This window comes from Lygodium microphyllum, chromosome 1 (assembly GCF_053477565.2).
Source record: "Lygodium microphyllum isolate KBCC chromosome 1, Lygodium_microphyllum_v1.1.10, whole genome shotgun sequence".
Taxonomy (NCBI): Eukaryota; Viridiplantae; Streptophyta; class Polypodiopsida; order Schizaeales; family Lygodiaceae; genus Lygodium; species Lygodium microphyllum.
The window spans coordinates 81,196,850-81,214,587 of record NC_141135.1 but is presented as its reverse complement, the minus strand read 5'-3'; the positions used below and the strand labels follow the sequence as shown (position 1 = coordinate 81,214,587).

At 37.8% G+C, this 17,738-nt stretch overlaps 1 protein-coding gene across 1 annotated transcript; it reads left to right on the top strand.

Moving 5' to 3' along the window:
• The first annotated feature begins 3,255 nt into the window (after window positions 1-3,255).
• On the top strand, window positions 3,256-5,763 carry LOC148041311 (glutaredoxin-C1-like). Its single transcript, XM_087678885.1, has one exon. The coding sequence runs from the start codon at window positions 4,153-4,155 to the stop codon at window positions 4,699-4,701; it is 549 nt and encodes a 182-aa protein (XP_087535011.1). The 5' UTR covers window positions 3,256-4,152; the 3' UTR covers window positions 4,702-5,763.
• The last annotated feature ends 11,975 nt before the right edge of the window (window positions 5,764-17,738 follow it).

Here is a 17,738-nt window from a genome sequence, read left to right as displayed (position 1 = left end):
AAAACCCCTTTTGTAAATAGAATCCTGTAAGTTTTATTAAATATAGTACCCTTTATTTTGAACTCACATGGTATCTTACATATTCTATAAGGTGGACTCCCCGGGTTCGTGTGTTAGTCGTATCATTATTTAATCATGGATCTTGCCTATTAGTCGTCTTTTTGGTCACCATATATTAGACATTGAGTCAAATGTATTAGTGCATATTTTTCTCTCACAAATTCATTCAGGTAATTTAACATAGTTTCCAAGCTTTTTAGATGCTTATTTGATTCTTGAAATATTATGCAAGGAATATCTAGGCTATGTGTGACAAGAGAGAATCAAATCCTTACTTTTTTTTCTATGCACTCCTTTAGTGTATATATTTAAAATGTCTCTCTAATTATCAATATCACCATCAAAATTGTCATTGATATGTTTCTTGAAATATATCAGTTGTCAATATACAAGGATCATAGTTGACAACAATTTCATCTTTCACAATGATATATCAATTCCAATGGATATTTCAATGCATATATCAATGACAATGCCTAAAATTTTAGACTTTCTTGTGATGAATTTTATTGGAGTATTCACTAGTATGTCCTTCATATGCTATATTGGCTTTTCTCCTATTTGCACATAATTATAATATTACTATAGTGATCTACCTGCATTACCAACCTCTTTATCTCAAGTGGAAACTCTTAACACGCCTTAGGTTTCTTTTGGTTGTTGAGTTTTGTTATCAAAACATTTTCAAGAAAAGGCAATAAATAACCACTTTCCATTTGTGTTTGTGTTAGACCTAGATTATAAAAGATACAAATTGTAAGTACTAGGGTTCATAATCCAACATTAGAACTATCTCAAATATGTTTTAAAGCAACTCTTTCATGTGTTTTTTCACATAGCACCACATGTATGCTTTATTTCACAATGAAGTTATATTTATGTGATAATGTTACATGGTACTTGAAGTTTGTAATTGAGGATTGTTATTCAATTCATTCTTTGTATCCATAGTTTTACCTACTTTTCTAGGTTTATTATAGAGTGTGTGGGATTTATAAAGTAATGCTAGATTGAAATGTTCATTTTCCAACATCATGTTCAACAATTTTACTCCATCATGCACAAAGGGTCCCAAGGGGAAGAAAAAGAAGACATGGTAGCAACTTTTGATATGTAAGAGCTCTCTCGCTCTCTCTCTCTCATTTTCAACAATGTTTGACGTGTAAACATGGCCTTGGAGCTCAAGCTTGAGATCTTATCATGCCATTCACTTTTGTTAAGGAGGATGGAGGGCCATACTGCGCATGTAAGCATGATGAGAGCCGAGAGAAGGGAGGGAGAAGACGGCGCTCGTGAGGATGAAAGGTGGCCACTACTATACATGACGCTTGCCCATCGTCACTACAAGCACATATCAAAAACACTCGCATGACGATGACGATGATGACATGACGCTTGGCCTTCTCCCTCTCCTCACTCCGTTACGTCCCCTGCCCTCGTGAGAGCGCTCGTAGTATTGCGTGTGTGTGTGTATATATTGTTGTATCATGCTTATGTGTGTTCTCCTGTGTGGCAAAAAGGCATTTTAATACGAATTCGTCCAGGGCACATGGAAAGAGCAAAAGCAAAGGAAACTCACCACTTTATGGAAAGCAAGCGTCATCATGTCAAATTACATCACGCCTGCGCAACCACTACCACCACCCACAAAACAACGCCCGTTTTCTTGTTGTCTCATCCTAATTCACCACCTCATCATCATCATCATGATCCTCTCTCTCTCTCTCTCTCTCTGGAGTCTGGTCCCAGCACACTATGTCTTCCTCATACACATGCCCCGGACTCCCTCTCCGGTTTCCCATGCTGCATGCTAAAACCACCAATGTTAGCATTACATGATTATATCCACTCCTTTCTTCTTGTCGGTCATTGTATAGTAATACCATCATCCTTGCTTTTATGCTCATCTTGTATGTAGTGCTCACAAAGAGCTCTTTTCCCATCTCACAAAGGTTTTTTCCCATCCAATGAAAAAAAGAAAGAGGTTGATATATAACCGCCTTTGAGGGGAAAGTAGCACTTTTATAAATGAACTATCCAACAAATAATAAGTTTTCAAGGAGATCAACTTAAATTTCAACTGATTTTTTGAAAATCCCATTGATATACATTCTCTCTCTCGTGAACATCCCTTGGATGTTCAAGGGATGTTCACTTGAAATTTGGAGAGTGTTTGTATGGGTAAACTCGTCTCGATCTCTTGAATGCACAACATTAAGAAACAAGTATGGATAAAAGGACATGACCCATAGCACTGAGCTACTCTCCCTACTTTGTATAGTGATTATACTATTGGCAATATCATAAGTGAATCCTTCTCAAAGCATCAATACTTTGATGCACTAGACTTTGCAATTTAAGTTAAAGTTGCCCATGAACCGTGGCTTGCTAATATTTAATGCAAGTTGAAAAGGGAATTGCAATATACCCTTGAAAGATCTGGGTTATACATTACATTTAATATTCCTAAACTACTAGCGTGAATGACAAGGGGATAGCAACATCATAGAATAACACAATAACATTAAAAACCCCACTTGAAGTGTTTAAGAGATCTTTCCCTATTGACCAATGCATTTATTTTTGGTGCACAACTCACCAAACAAAGTAGGTTCAAGTTTTGTTTCTTTTAAAATGTTCCCATAGCCAATTGCCAAACCGAAAGGTTCTAAGTTAACGAAAATCGTTTTGAGCAATGTCAAACAACTTATGTCTAATCTCATTGGCATACACAAGTCCGTGAATCGGACCAAGGAGGGCAATTTTCCACCTAGGTTGATTACTTATTTGAAGGTTATGTCACACCTTTGGCTAGAACATGTAAGTGCTAGTTGCCATTAACCAAAAGGGAAGGCACCCCTTATGAGGAGGGTGGCAACACAGGCAAGCAAGTAGACAAGAGACTATAATAATAATGTGAGATTTTGTGATATCTTTCACAATGCTTACACATAGGTAAGAGTCAAGACCCGATCCATGTGATCTTTACACATCCTTAAGTGGACCTCTTTAGGGTGAAGGTCAGAGGTGGGTTTGGAAAGGAACATATGTGGAGTCCGTATTTGTCCTACTATAGCTGACCGCTCTCACAGAAAATTTTTATAACACCAAAATATTACGAGCCCCACCTGCACGCGCTTTCTCATGTAGACCGCTTTTCTATCTGCCCATAAAACGATATTCATCTCCTGAATTCTTCTCTCATGATTGCTTCCCCACCTTCTCAGCCTTCCTTTCACCAGCAACCGCTCTACTACTCTTTCTCTCATCATCATCATCATTCTCCCCATCTTGTATTGCTTCTTCATTCGATCATCAGCTGCACCTGAGCTTAGATAAGGGCACGGACCTCGTTCCCTGATCCACCTCTCTCTCTCTCTCTCTCTCTCTCTCTCTCTCTCTCCGGTCTGTCACACATCTCGCTTTGCGCATGCCCTGCTATTGACTCACACTACAGTAGCAAGATCCACGTCAAAGAGAAAAGCTCGGCTGCATTCGCTTACAACCTGTGTGGAGGGGAGATGGAATTCATGATTATGTCCCTCTGCTCTGCCTGTGCCCCCTTCTCTTCAGCTTCTTCTTCCGAACGTCAAACAAGCTGGTTGATCAGCTTATTATAATAAGACACAGAGCACGAGGCACTGGAAGGACGGGCACTCCCTATGACAAAAACGGTGCACGCGTAATAGAAGCTCGGATTACAGCAAGCTAGCTGAAAGGAAGGAGGGCACGCGTGGGACAGGAAGCAGTGCAGCATCAAGTCCGAGATCAGGACACCATATGATACACAGGCATATATAAACAGGGAAGGGGAGGAGGGAGGGCAGAGTCGCATTTGCATACGAGATAGGCAGAGAGAGAGAGAGAGAGAGAGAGAGAGAGAGAGACAGAGAGAGAGGTGGAAAAGCTTTTCTATGATTACATCTGTCTATATCCACCTTGTAGGTAGTCAGCAGATCAGTGAGCACTAGTGGGGTGGATACATAGGACAATAAACGGAAATCTAAAAGCAGCGGAGGATATTGATATAGTTATTTAGTTATTGTGTATTTATAATCACATATATATATACAGAGAAGGAGAGGAGATAATATGGATATGCAGCCCCAGGTGATGTTCGCAGATCACAGCTTGGCCAGTGGTAGTGTGAAGGATCGTCTCCAGTGCCCCCGACCGGCATTCCAGCTCATCAGCCCCATGGAGGCGGCGGCCGCCAGCGCATCCGGGCCGTTGATGGCGCGGCCGGCGGAGCGGATCGAGCGGCTTGTGGGCGAGAACGCGGTGGTGGTGTTCAGCGTGTCGACGTGCTGCATGTGCCACGTGGCGAAGAAGCTGCTGTGCGGGATGGGGGTGAGCCCGCTGGTGGTGGAGCTGGACGAGCTGGACGCCAACAGCCACCTGCTGGCGCTGCAGGATGACGTGGAGGACATGGAGGGGGGCACCGGGCCAGGTGGCGGCCCGCTATTGGCCAGCGGCGCGGACATCGAGCGGGCCCTCGTTCAGCTCACGGGGGAGCGCCCCGCCGTGCCGTGCGTGTTCGTGGGCGGCAAGCTAATCGGCGGGCTGGACCGCCTCATGGCCGCCCACATCAGCGGCTCTCTCATCCCGCAACTGAAGCAAGCTGGCGCTCTCTGGCTGTGACCAACTTTCATTTCACAAAAGGAAACACAGAGAAAAAGCATCTATTATTCACCCCTTTTCATCACACCAACATGGACCCTTTACGGCCTTTGTAATCGAATTCTAGCTCATCTTTTGTCACTACCCTAACTATATTCGGGATATACGCCTTCTTACCACAGAAGCGCCATTTTGAGTCGTGCGCTGGTCTCTCTCTCTCGCTTTCTCTCATATATTCTTATTAGCAGTGATCTCCGTTCTGTGTGTCTCTCCCGTCCGATCTTGGCGACTGCCTATACACTGTAAATACACTCTCTTATAGTCCAATCATTCCGGCATGCATCTGTTTTGCACTGGCGTCCACCTGCTTGACCAAGTCGCTCGCTGATCAGTAAATGAATAATGATATAGAGTAATTCAACCGATCGACGATGGACTCCTGTACCGTTCAAAAATCAATGTGCCTGCAATAATAAAATGGCTTTAGGACAAGTAGATGGCCACCAAAACGAGATCACTAGATGTAAACGGAGTCATCTCCTCAGCCCCGATTGGGATCGAGCAGAAACACTGCAGAAACATAAAAGATGGGTTGAAAGTTAATTAATCCTAGTCTTAGTGCTAAGTGCATCCTACATCTCATACTAATCTTTGAGCCTTAAATATTTGAAAAGCAGCATCATGGATAGAACACTAATCCTTTAATTCGAGACGAGGCCATTATCATTCTCTTGGTTACGTCAAAGGTTTTGGTTATGTCAATCATACAATTGTCCTCTATCTCCAAGAAAGACATTCAAAATCTTTGTAAAGCAAGGAAGAAAGACCATAAAAAATCCGGACTTTGGACTTTGCTCTGATTGATGAATAAGATACTTTCATCTTGTATCTACTTCAATAAGCTTTTGAAGATTGGGGCTTGCATTTAGGGTTTCACCTACACTCTACAAGACGAAGCTACCTTATTTGCTCCCTTACCCTCTAAATCCTAGCATTTTGTAGTTTGAAAGAACTTTGTAAAGACATGCAAGGTAGCACATTGATAAGGAGCTTATAAGGTATGTGATCAAAACAACACAAATGAACAATTCCACATTAGATAAGTCATATGATATTTATTCATGTGTAAGGCACTTAAAGAGGACCTTTCAAGCATGTTTCGATAATGTGTAGTTTCCATGCATTAGGTGTATGAGATGCAAATAGTGTCTTATCGATGTTTTCATACTTTTCTACCAATGTGCAACACAATTAATGCAAGTATCATTAGGTCATTATTGAGGACTTTTCTTGTTCTCTATTTAAGATGAATAAATATGATTCTACACATCATATTTTGAGTCATTCTATTCATCTCAATAACAAGTTTTCTCTATAAATCATTAGTTATTGGTGATGTTAGGAGCTTTAGCTTAGTATAAATGGAACTAATGGGTTGCTCTAAGGTGCTCTAATTGAATTCTTACATGGATAGAAAGCTTTTAAAGTTTCCCATTCATTTTGATGGAAATTTATTTATTCACAATCATGGGTAGCTTGTTAATATTACAAATAACTTTGAAGAAAATTACAACTTTCATGTGTAGCGCCATAGGGTTTTGGTGGTGGCGAAAAAGTTTCATAAAATTAGAAACTTTTGGTTTTGGTTTTAAGGAGTTTAAGAACTATGGCATTGTAACTACTTTTCATGAGCCAATGAGCTCTTGATTTCCAAACTTTCATAATAACTGGCTACTCACTTAAGAGATGTATGCTTGAGTTACAAATATCTATAGGCCCCTATGTTTAGAGATTAGATCTTAGTAAACCATTCATCACTGGAAAGGCATTGATCACTTGGTATATTGCCATTATAAGGAGAAAATATTATAGATGGTCTAATATACACATTTCTAGACTATAAAAAATATTACAAATGTACCTATTTATGGGTTCATAAGTGTACCTTGTATGCTATAAGCATCTTATGTTATGAATTTTAAGCATAGAAGAAGTTCACTCGATCATTATCAATCGTCATTTAGATTGCAGATATATGGAATTGTAGATATGCCTTGCTTGGACACCCTAAAAGTTTCTATTTGGGAAACTCTTAAGAAAATTCCTTTCTCAAGAGAACCATTTTTTTTAATGTGCTAGGACTCACAAGCTTTCTTCCTAGCAAATCCCTACTCAATTTGGAGTTCTATGCCAAAAGTTATGTCAATTCAAGTAAACTGGACTTGAAATATGAAAATAAACAAGACAATAGCTTTTCATGTATACTTCTACGAGATATAGGTTTCGTCATGATTACTGACTCTTGAGTTTCTACCAAAATTAGCTAGAGCATCATCTATTCTTGGCCAAAAAGTAAAGTGATAGTGTTTTGATCGTTGTTCATATTTCTTGTCAGTGTTGGGCTAATTTATTCTCGCACATGTTTCGTCTATTTTGGGTTGATTTATTCTTACTCACATTTTCTTTCTGTCTTGGGTGTCTTTCTTTTGGAGTATGATTTTTGAACTAAATGTCTTTCTTTCAAGCATAGCTTCTGCGTACAACTTGTTGTATTGCACTTTCGTCGTCGTTTCGTATATGGTGTGCAGGTTCTATGATCTCATATTGTACATATTCTCTCAGAGTACAGCTATGTCAAATTCTATAATTGTCAATGAATTTCCTTATGTACAATGTTCCATCCCTCACTTTCAAGGACAAGGTTTCCTTGGATGGAAAGTAAAGATGCTGCTAACTTGCATGATATTATTTTTGGTAATTATGAATGTCTAATCTCAACCAATTGATTATAAGACTCATGATAATACCCTTGTAATTAAAGGGCCTATCTTTGAAGAACAACAAACTATTTATAATGATTGGGTTAGATGCGATGAACAAGGCAGCTCATTGGTATATTCTTTCTGCTCTTCAAGAATCTCTTATGCTTGATGTATGTAACCTTTGAACCTCACAAGCTATATGTGAATATTTGATAGCAAATTTTGAAAAGAAATCTATTATAGAAATACTTTATCTTCATAGTCAGCTCATTTAGTTACAATACAACATTGGAACTTCTATGACAACACATATCAAATCATTCAAGAATATTATCAATCGGCTTGTTGGTGATACCATTCCATGAAAGCAATTGGCAACACAGCTTCTTGGCATTGTAAAGGATCTTGCTTATGATAATATTGTTAGCATATTATCTAACAAAGACGGGATCAATTTTGATCAAGCTTGTACCCCGGTTCAGGGGTCTAGGTAGTAGTGTTGGACACTCACTAGCTAAGATCACCAATTCGGACGGATGCCCTTAAAGGGATATCATACCCCAAGCTTGGGCATCAGCTCGAAGGTGGTATCCCATCACACCCAACATCATTGGTATGAGTACAAGCTTGCGCACAAGTTCAACAATGACATGAAGGACAACACACAAATCAAGAAATAGTTATGATCTCACAAAAGGACACATAGTCAAAACTAAGTGACCAAGATTTACTTGCTCGAAGGTATCGCTTTCCATGTGTTACACATAGGAGCCATGGTGGTGGTAACTTCTATAGTCTCAAGTTTCCTGATAGACATTATTCTTATTGCAATAAAAATGGTCACACTATAGATGATTGCTAGGCCAAACAATATGATGAAGAACATGCTATTACAAATAAACAACTGCTTTTATCAAGAGATTATTCTCCTTCTAACTATTGCAAAAAGAGTGATCATCCAACCCATCTATGTTTCAAGAGGCATTTTGATTCAGATCGTAATAGAACATATGCTGCTACACATGACAACACTACTGAAGATGAAAATTGTGTGAGTTATTCTATCTCTCTAGACAGGATACTTTGTGTTTGTGATGGATCTCTTTTTATTATTGATTCTGGTGCTATGGAAAATATGACAAATCAGTTCCAATGGTTACATAATTATCATTCTATTCCTGTCAAGAAATTGGTTTATCTTACTGATGACACAACCTGTCAAGTCAGAGCTAGAGGTGATTTATATATTGTTACTCTTTCTTCAACAAGAATTCTACATGGAGTTTTACATGTCCCAGATCTATGAAGGAATCTTCTTTCAATTGCAAGACTTGTGGATATTGGTCTCTTTGTTGGTTTTGATCATACCAAGAGTGTCGCATTGAGAAAGACGGCCAAACCATAGCTATCACTCCTCCAAATTGTAATCTTTTTGAGTTATCTTTAAATGAAGATGTTGCAAATGTTGTTGCAACTCCTGGTGATCTTAACAACAAAATATGGCATCATCACTTTGTTCACTCTGATTTTACTAAGCTTGTCGATCTTTATCGGCATGACCTTGTTCAAGATATGGAATTAAAAGCTCATCCTCACATGGATAATTGTGAAAATTGTGCACTTGAGAAGCATCTTCACAAACCCTCTTTCATTTCCACCACAACTCATTCCAAAGATCTGTTTGATCTTATTCACATTGATGTTTGTGGACCTTTTCCTTCATCAAAATCTCAATATTGGTATTTCATGACTTTTATTGATGAATTCTCAAGATATACCACTATTTTTTCCTTGTGACATAAATCAATAGCTTTATTATCTTTTAAGAAATATCAAAAAGCTGCAAAACTTGATACCAGTCATCACATCAAGAAACTTCGTAGTGATAATGGTGGAGAATACATTTCAAATAATTTTGATGATTATTGTAATAATTAGGGTATTCATCATCAATATATGGTTTCCTACTCTCCTCAATAGAGTGGTATTGCTGAACATAGGAACATGACTATACTTCATTCATTCTAGCTTATCTTGATGTTTCTGGGCTAAAGTAATCTTAATAGTAATATTTGTGGAAAATCATATTCCTATGACTTCTCCTTCTGGTAAAATATTGATTACTTCTTGGACATGTGAAAGTCCTATTTCATATTTTTTAACTTTTTGGCATATATTTCTTATATTCATGTACCCAAAGAGACTCGCAGAAAACTTGATCCTCCTAGTTTGCAAGTTATTTTCATTGGATATTAATTTTTTCTAAGGGATATAAGTTTTATGATACATCCTCCAAGAAGGTAATCATAAGTCGTGATGTTATTTTCAATGAGTAACTTGTGGGTAGCACATGGTCTCAAGAGGATACTGGGAGGACATGGTCACTAGAGAATGTTGATGATACAAAGTCATTACTCGCTTCTTTGTGATGTTATTTTCAATGAGTAACTTGTGGGTAGCACACGGTCTCAAGAGGATACTGGGAGGACATGGTCACTAGAGAATGTTGATGATACCAAGTCATTACTCGCTTCTTTTCCTTTTCTATATGATGATGAACCTCTTTCATGAGATAATATTGACTCTTCAAATTAGGACTCACAACCTATACCTTATTGTATGACCTTGGTGTTGATCTTTATGTTGATCTTCCATTTGATAATGAGCATGGTACCTATCATGTTTATGATGTTGATATTCTTGAGAATGCTCTCAATATTTGGGAAGACCGTGTCTCTTCTTATAGTGATGCCACGTCATCCCCACAAAAGGAACAATGGCAAGAGGCTATGGAAGCTAAGTATGAATCTTTTCTCTCTAAAGGTACATGGCCTCTAACTGACTTGCTACCACTCGGACGTATTGCTATTAAATGCAAGTCGATTTATAAAACTAGAACAAAAGAAGCAGATGGAACTTTTGACAAATTCAAAGCAAGGCTAGTTGCCAAATGTTTGTCACAAATTGCAGAAGTTGATGATCAAGAAACTTTCACACATGTTATTCATATTACCAGTATTTGAGTCTTGTTAGTTTTTACTGTTGACGTTGATTTGGAGGTTTACTAAATGAATGTGAGAACTAATTTTCTTAATGGTGATTTAAAGGAAGAGATATACATGGAGCAATCAAAGGGATTTTAGTCAAAACATAAGGAAAGTCTTTCTTGTAGACTTCATCGGGCACTCTATGGTTTCAAATAGTCTTCATGATCTTGGTATCAAAAGATTGATCTCTTCCTTACAAAACAAGGTTTTATCTCTTGTTCTTGAAATCCTAACTTATATGCCAAGCACTCCAATGATAGTTTTGTTATTCTTGCTCTATATGTGGATGATACTATACTGGTTTCTAACAATCTCAACTTCCTTCAACAAGTAAAGAAGGTTTTATCTTCTACATTTGACATGGTGGATCTTGGAGACATACACTTATGTCTTGGTATTCGGATTTAATGCTGTCAAGAAAAGGGTATTTTATTATTGCATCAAAAAAAGTTCATTCAAGATATTATTTAGAAGTTTGGTTTGGGTTTTGCACATCCTGCTCTAGTACTCCTTGTCTTGTGAGCTCTACCAAAAACTCTCACTTTCTGTAGAATGATGGACAATTAGCATTACATGTTGGATGTCCTTAATTTGTTGGCTTAAATTCTCACCCTGACATTGTCTTTGTTGTAAAATTTCTTGGAAAATATCTTAGCTCTCCATACCTTAAATATTAGATTGCAGAAGTATTTGAAGGCACTGAAGATTTTGGGTTGGCTTACTTGCACCAACAAAACTATGATTCTCTACATTCACTTTACCTTTTGGGTTATATAGATGCGAATCGAGCAAGCTCTCACTTATTTATGCTTTCTACAAGTGGAAATTGTTTCTTTATCAATGATTCTTGTTTCTTGGACTAGTAAGAAACAATGTCGTATTGCTATCTCCATTATAGCGGCTGAATATGTAGCTGCATCTTTAGCAGCTCAAGAGTTAGTATGGCTTCGAAAAGTTCTATCAAATATTAGTCATCCTCCTCTCTCCATCACACTACTTTGATGTGATAATAAAAGTGTTATTAGTCTTGCTAAGACTATGTTCAACATAACAAGTATAAACATATAGTAGTACATTATCATTATATTTGATATCTCTTCTATATGAAGCAAAAAAAGGCACGATCATGATTGCACATTGTCCAATTAGTTATCAAATGACTATAGATATATTCACCAAAAGACTCAATGAAGCACGCTTCACTCTATTGTGCTTGGAACTTGGAGTTGTCTTAAATTCAATCTTTGAGAATTAATCTACTATGATATTGTTGTGCCATTGTACATACTCCTTGTAAGCACTATCCACTTTACACATGCACATACATCTCAAACCTCTTGGTCATCTTTATACATAAATATTCAGTTTCACTTCACATGCGTGGATTCACTTTACAGGCACACAATAATCCCTCTTGATCATGCTTGTATATTTTTATATAGGAGCTCGGGTTTTTTCCTTATGCTCCCCAAGGGTTTTTCATCCGTAGCTAGAGACCTTTGTTTGAGTGGGGGTGTCTGAGAGCTATATATAGCTCACCCTATCTAGACTAGGTCTCACACATATATATGTAGATTGTTATCAATATGAAATAGCCCTTGGGAGTGTACATGGTCTCTCTCTCTCTCTCTCTCTCTCTCTCTCTCTCTCTCTCTCTCTCTCTCTCTTGTGTCTACATATATTTTCTCTGTACATTTCAACAACCAATAGAATTAAAATCCTACATATGAAACTGATCAAGAACCTTTTAAATATACTCCTTTTTGTGACAAGTAAAGGAGACCCGTCGAGTGATTGTGTGTGATATGCATCCCAAGAATATGTAAGGCTTGTTCCATATCCTTCATCTCAAAGCTTTTCTTGAGCTGACCTTTCCAAGGTATCCAACTCATCATGAACACTCTCAATAATCAGTATATCATCCACATAGAGTACCAAAATCAAAAGGCTATCATCATGAGACTTCTTCCTGTATAAATATGAATCTATATCATTTAGGATATATCCATGTGAGTGCATGAAGGTATCAAACTTGTGGTATCATTTCCTAAGTGCCTTCTTAAGATCATAAAGGCTCTTTCTCAACTTGCACACTAGATTTCCCTACCTTTTTTCTCAAAGCCCTTAGGGTGCTACATATAAATCTCATCATATAAGTCCCTATAGAAGAAAGTCATCTTGACATCCATCTGAGAGAGGTCTAGATCTAGCTATGCAACCAAAGCCAATACCAAGCATAGGATTGTCATCTTAATGAGAGGAGAGAAGAATTTATAAAAGCCAATACCATACTCCTAATTAGAACTCTTAGCCATCAATTTGGCCTTATAGGCTGGCTTGGGGCATCTAGGGATACTTTTCAACTTGTGCATCCACTTGCATAGTAAAGAGCTCTTTTCACTAGGCAAATGAACCAAATCCCATGCATGGTTTTTCAGTAGTGAGCCATACTTTGACTACATGGCTCTCTCCCAAGAGTGATTATCACCTCTATGCATGGCCTCATCATAAGTAAGGATCTCACTAACATTTGTCACCATAATATAATCCATAGAGGATGCAAATCAATCACTCTGACGTCTATCTCTGGTAGACCACTACAAAACAGGTTGTTGGGCCTATATATCCTATCTAACATTAGAGTCCTATCCCACTAGAGCATCATGTACTATAAGCTGTCTAGCCAGCTGTATAATAATACAAGGATCCTTCTAAAATATCACCTTATATACCTCAACAATGTGCTCAGGATACTAATGATTTTTTTCTCATGGAATACAACATTATGGCTATGGATGACCTTCCAAGCAGCCTACAGATCCCAAATGTGAGAGCCCATATCATGTAGATCCCCCTTAGGATCTAGCTTATTATGCTTGCCCTTGGGAACATGGTATATTGCCTTACAACCAAAGACATGAAAATAGCCGATGATGGAGGTCTTCCAGACTATACCTCCTGCACAACCTCATAGCCAAGAGAAGTGCATGGGGATTGATTAATCAAGTGTAGGGTAATAGTAACTTCCTCAATCCAAAAGTGTTGTAATAAGTCTTCTTGGCTAAGCATACTATGAGCTCACTCTTGAATCATCCTATTCATACACTCAACTATACTATTCTAGGATGGGATATACATGGTGGTCAACTAACACTTGTACCCTCTCATCACAAAACTGCTCAAAGTCTTTGGAGACATACTCTCCACCATTATAAGATCATAAACATTTTAGTCTATACCTAGATTGGTTCTCAAGAAAGCAAGCTAATGCTAAAATGTATCCAAGACTTTCAATTTTTACTTTATGGGGAATGCCCAGATCTTATGCAAGTAATCATAATTGAAAGTAACCAGATACTTTGTGCCACCTAAATACTTGTAGGATATATGTCCATAAACATTAGAATGAGAGGCTCACCTATTCGCATAATACCAGACTTCTTATGCAAAGTATGAGTCTGCCTATCATAAAGATAATAATCACAAGAATTAAAATACTTATAATCAAGGGGTAAAAGATATTACAAATGGACAAACATTTTCATTTCCTTTAATGGCATGTGTCCAAGGCAGCGATGCCATAATGGTACATGTGATAGTGTAGCCCACTGCCAAAACATGGTTGATAGATCTAGATATAAGTAATGGTAAAGAGTGCTAGACTTGGCACCTCATGCTAGGACAACATTTCCATGAATAAGATTCCATGAGGAATCACCAAAGAGATAACATAACCTACATCATCCAATTGTCTAGCCAAAAGCACGCCTTTAGTCAAAGCCAAAACATAGTGTACATCATGAAAAGTAAACATACTACCTAAAATAAACTGCAATTGGACATGTCCAATACCAATAATATCTAAGGCTAGGAGGTTATTACCCAATTTGATAAATCATGTCATGCTACGATAGGAGTGGCACCACTCTCAATAAGGGGTGATATAAAATAAAGTTGTCGAATCAAGCTACCAACACTAAGCATATGTAGACAAGACAGTTGTCGATTTCAAAGCATCAAGAGAAGAAGCTACAAGTATATAGTCATCATCATAGTCTATTTGCATGACTTTAATCTCTTTAATCTTACCATTGGTCTTGCTAGGAAAAATATTGTGATCATCATTATTGTTCTATATACTTTATCATTTTCCTTTTCTTTGCTCTTGTTATCACGCATTTTATGGCATTGTGTGGCTCAATTATAATCCTACTTCCCATATAATGACCAGTCAATGCGGACTTATGGCTACGTGACTTATTATGAGACTTTCCACGTGACTAAGAAGGAAACTTTTAAGAGTCTCTCACATGTGGCAGTCATTATCGCTCCTACCATTATTACCTCTAACTGCCAAAGCATGAGAGAGGTATGAGAAGCATCGACATTCTTTCTATTAATCTCTTCATTCAAGATCGCATATTGTGTCTCTACAATTTCAGCCCATCATAAGGTATATTTGCACACATAGCAATATGGAATGTGTCCCATGACTCAAGCAATGTAACCAACAAAAAGAAGGGATAAATATTATCATTAAATTTGATTCATTGTAAAGAAAAGTGGCTAAAAATAGAATGAAGCTCATTCAATTGGGCAGACATGGAGGTCCATTCCTTCATACGAAGGTTCATGAATTTCTTCATCCAATATATCTAAGAGATAGGGCTCTGCTTATTATAGACATTAGGATTCTTATTCCATAACTCCCATGTAGTCTACCAATTAGAAACAACATTATAGTAAACCTACTAACAACGTGACAAAATGATTAAAGATCTACATAACTCATTCAATTTAACCCAATCCTCTGGATCAAAGTTTTTAAGCTTTACATTCTCATGTCTGAGTGGTTTAATCTACAATTTTTGCATTAGAACCTGCCAAATTTGTGCCTTCCAATAGCTGTAATTTGTGTCATCCAACTTCTCAATATTAAAGATATCATTGTTATTCAATCCACCAGCCCCATAATGCAAGATATGAAAGCACAATCCAAGACAACTGGGCTATTGTAAATTACGACAGAACAATCCCAAAATCATAGCCAAATCAAGGGCTGAGCAAGAGAAACCGCTGTCAAGTGTTTTTCTGAAAACTGAAAAGCCCTAGTCAAATTGTAGTTAGGTTTGATTTTTGCTAGCTTACTTATTTGCGTGACAGTTTGTCTTGTTATTTTGTAGTTGGATTTCTTGTGTTTATTTAGCCTAGGATTTGCTTTTGTCATTTTGTTTGATTTGTTGAGTGTGAAACTTGATAGCCTCGGTCGAGCTTGGTATTTTTTTGGACAGGTTGAAGTTGGAGTTTGCTATTAGCTACCGAACATTGAGGAGCTAGGTATGTATTCTTTTCGAGACTGTTGCACATCACAGGGATTATGGGTTCACGAGCACTTCACGTTGCACTTATTGATGCACTGCACTCGGGGGTCGTCTCCTATTCTTATCAAATACTTCCATGCCATGGGTTGGGATTGTGCACGTTTTGCACCATCATTGAGCACTAGCACGACATGAGGTCCGCAGCAACTATATGCAGTAAATTTTAGATGCACGCGCACATGAAATAGCACCTGTCATTGAGCACACACATTTCTTGCACGCACCATTTGGGATGTTCATCACAAAATTAGGAACCTCTGGTTGAGAGTGTAAGGTGGTTGGGTGAGTTAGAGGGTCGTGAAGGACGCTATCAATTGTGAGAAGGGTTGTTCATATTTGGTCAACATCTTGAGAACCATCCTTTCTAGAGTGTTGGTGAGATTATGGGAGGGAGGAGCGGAGTATGTTATATCTTTTATGAAGAGAGTTGAGAGGTGAGGATAAAGAATTTTAAATTAACAAGGAATTTTGTTTGCATCTTGCATGACGCACTAGCACATTTAGATAGGCTAGGCACAATTCTTCCAGTGCATCCATATTTTTTGTGTACGCATTGTTTGAATGGTAGCATGTCATGGATTCGATCAATTGCATATCATTCTAAATCATGTATGGTTGTGCACGGAGTTCTCTTTCATAGCATATTCCTACTAGGACACACTGTATAAAAAATAGGTTCATATCCAGAGAATATTTATTTTTAAGACTCAAGGATCAAAGAAAAAAGATCGTACGTTTTACATCGTCACCGAGTATTTCTTGAAGAAAAAGAGGACATGTGTGGTGAAAGTGTGTGCAATTACAAGAACAATAGGCCAAGGAAGGGAATAAGTCGTTCAAGTTAAAAGATGGAGAAAAATGATGTAATTTATGAATATCAGTATTTTTACCCATTTTTTATGGAATTTCGTAATTTTGCCTGCACTGGCTTGTCGATCAGATGTGTTTCGATCATTTTGAGTACCCAAACAACTATATTCGGAGTTCAAATGATGAATTTATGATCCAAACAAGGTGCAAACAGGCATAAAGCAGAAAAAACGAAAATAGTGAAAAGCAGTAGAAAAGCAAAAGCCAAAAGCTGAAAGCAAAAAGCCTAATGTGTGTGAGTGTGGATAAAAAACTATATAAGGAGAGGAGATTGAAGAGTTAAGGGCCTTCCCCCTTGATTATAATTGTATTTTGTGAGAGAGGAAAGTGGAGGGTCGCATGTTAGAGTGAGCTCTTGTCATGCCAATTCAGAAGTTGGAGCTTTTGGGTGTCAAAGCGCGCCGAGCATCGGCTCATGGTTGTTAAGGTATGAAAATATATCTCACTTGGTTTGTTTCGAATTTTTGGTATTTTCATTGTGTGGTTGTGTGATGCTCTACCCGCATACGGGTTTTTGATTTCTGAGTTATAAGAGCCATTGTGTTTTGTTTTGTTTTTATATGTGGCTTGTGGTGTTTTATCAAATATTTGAAATTTTCAAATTGAGTTGTACATATGACAAAGTCAATTACCCCAACCGGCACTCCTTAACGTGTCGTTATGGGGTTGTGAGTGAGGCATGCTCTCTCGATCACCGCTCACATAACATCTCTTTTTTGGTGCCCCCACTGAGGAGTGCCGAAATTGACATTGTTGTTATTTTGAATGTGAGTTTGTTTTGATTTCTTATGATTGTTGAAAATGGTTGATAATTTTCCTGAGTTCCATGGTAATCATACTGAAGATCTCGAAAGATTTTTAGAAAAAATAGAGCTGTGTTGTTTGATAGAGAGAGTGACTAATCTTGAGGATAAACTCTAGATTTTTAGATATCAATTGCAGGGAGAAGCACGAAATTGGTTACTTGACTTTGAGATATATTTGAAATTTAAGAGACA

Excerpts from the sequence above, each read along its gene's own strand:
- LOC148041311 (XM_087678885.1), top strand. The coding sequence starts at position 4,153 with ATGGATATGCAGCCCCAGGTGATGTTCGCAGATCACAGCTTGGCCAGT.